Source organism: Anneissia japonica, unplaced genomic scaffold (assembly GCF_011630105.1).
Source record: "Anneissia japonica isolate Jap-2015-1 unplaced genomic scaffold, ASM1163010v1 scaffold4240_len331602_cov119, whole genome shotgun sequence".
In the NCBI taxonomy this organism is placed as follows: domain Eukaryota; kingdom Metazoa; phylum Echinodermata; class Crinoidea; order Comatulida; family Comatulidae; genus Anneissia; species Anneissia japonica.
Window position 1 is genome coordinate 41,197 of NW_022698708.1, and position 1,953 is coordinate 43,149.

A 1,953-nucleotide genomic window follows, 5' to 3' on the forward strand; every position below is an offset into this window, starting at 1 on the left:
TATATATACTGTATACATCTTATTTATTTTTTACATTTTTTTTATGTTTTACCTGCTTTGTGATTGTAACATGTCAACTGAACCATATTTTGCTTGCCTAGCATAATATTGAACTTCTTATTAAACTTTTGGTTATATGCTGAGTTTGATCTTGGTATAATATAACCAGTGTGAAAAAAACAATTAATCAAGCACATAAATTATAATGGCATGTTGAAACATGGAAGTCCAGTAATATTTGTAGTTTCATTTACATTTATGTAAGATATAGCCTTCAACATGAACCAGTACCATTCATTTTAAAGAAAGATACTAATAATCATTACATCAGTTTTAAAAAACTGTTGTTGAGTTAATTCTTAATTTCAGTAGCGTCCTGGAGATTCCTGTGCTCTGGCATAAATCCTGTTTTTAGCTTTCTAGCATTCTTCAAAAGTTTTGTTTCATGTAAATTTATATTTGAATCTTACTGCATTTCAGGCTCAATACATTTTCCTTAATTTCTTTATTTTCTTTCATCTTGATGTCTTCATGAAATATGATAATTGTTTATATGAATATGATTTTCTTTATATGCATCAATGCCTCGTGTCAGTTTTGCACATGTAACAATTTGTACCACTTGATCCTATCATGTGCTGTGTGTTTTTTGTTATTAGTCATTTGAGATCTTTTTTTAAAATTTAAATTTAATAATTTTGTGCAAAAATGCTTGTTTTCTTATTTTGTTCAGAACCTACTACTATTATGACTACTACTACTAAAATTGAATCTACTACAAAGGGTAAGGTTTAAATTTGAGTTTTAATACATTGTTGCCAACTAAAATATTACCTTAACCTCTGAAAACATTACCACCATTAATATCAGCTTTTACCACTGCTTAATTATTGAGATATCTGTCTACCTACATCATGCTAATACTAGGCTACCTACATAATTATTTCTCCAAGAGGTATATTGTGGAAACCTGTCTAACCTTTCCTTCAGTGAAAAAGTAAGGATGTAAAAAATAAGAAATGACTTAACTCTCACTCAGGCACTCAGCACATACGGTATATTATTGGTGATCCGCTAACGTTAGCGGATCACCTATTGTTATTGTCAGGATCATCATCATCTTTTTTTTATTCTTTCTTTCTCCCCTTTTCTGTTCGCACGATATCTCAAAAACTGCCACGAGTTACCGCACAATCGCTGTCAGCGAACCTTTGGCTTGGTCTGGAATAGTCATGGTAAGCTTTTCAACGCGCTCAGTGCTGCGTGACTTCATCTACGTGCAATTTTGCGTTTTTACATTATCGAGCATATCAGCCTAACCAATTTCCATTTCGAAATCGTATTAAGTGAGCATTAACTTTGGGTTAATGTTGAATGTACTGTACCTTAATTTTACGCGTGCGCTTATTAACGCGTTTCATACCATTTTGAGCATTTCAAAATTTTTCATAATTTTCCACTACGCGCGCGCACTTTTACTTGCGTAGTACGTATGGAAGTTAGAAATTAGGTTTTTTTTACATAATTTGGGTTCCTGACATTGTTTCCACAAATTTCCATCCTTTTTGGTCATCTAATGGCCAATAGCAATGTCGTACGTGCGCATCAAATATAGGTATCTTTGCACGGATTTGCGCCGATATACAGTGAAAATATGCTAAAATCAGGCCTATTTTTAATCAGTTATAGCTCCTAAGGATGAAAGGTGACCCCCAATTTTTATTACATATTCTGAAAGCACATAAGTTGTAAATATGATTTTATAGATCAAAATGGCTGATCGGACATTGTGACGTCATCATATTGGCATCTGAATTCAACAAAAGTGAATTATATCTATGACGTCATTTTTTAAAATACGCATTTGAGCGTATCTCGCTTATCCTTAATCGATCGTCTTCCAACTTTGACTATGTTACAGCTGAGACAATTCTCTTTCATATATTTGACATC

The 1,953-nt window shown here is 32.6% G+C and overlaps 1 protein-coding gene across 5 annotated transcripts in view; it reads left to right on the forward strand.

Annotated features, from left to right (window-relative positions):
• The window catches only part of LOC117102741 (Down syndrome cell adhesion molecule-like protein 1 homolog), a 67,287-nt gene that overhangs the window by 33,108 nt on the left and 32,226 nt on the right, over positions 1-1,953 (forward strand). Inside the window, exon 8 of one of the 5 annotated variants that reach the window (XM_033243144.1) lies at positions 734-784. The exons of the other annotated variants lie outside the window; for them this stretch is intronic. Coding sequence (XP_033099035.1) covers positions 734-784 — 51 coding nt within the window. The remainder of the gene's footprint in view (positions 1-733; positions 785-1,953) is intronic. 5 annotated transcript variants of the gene reach the window in all.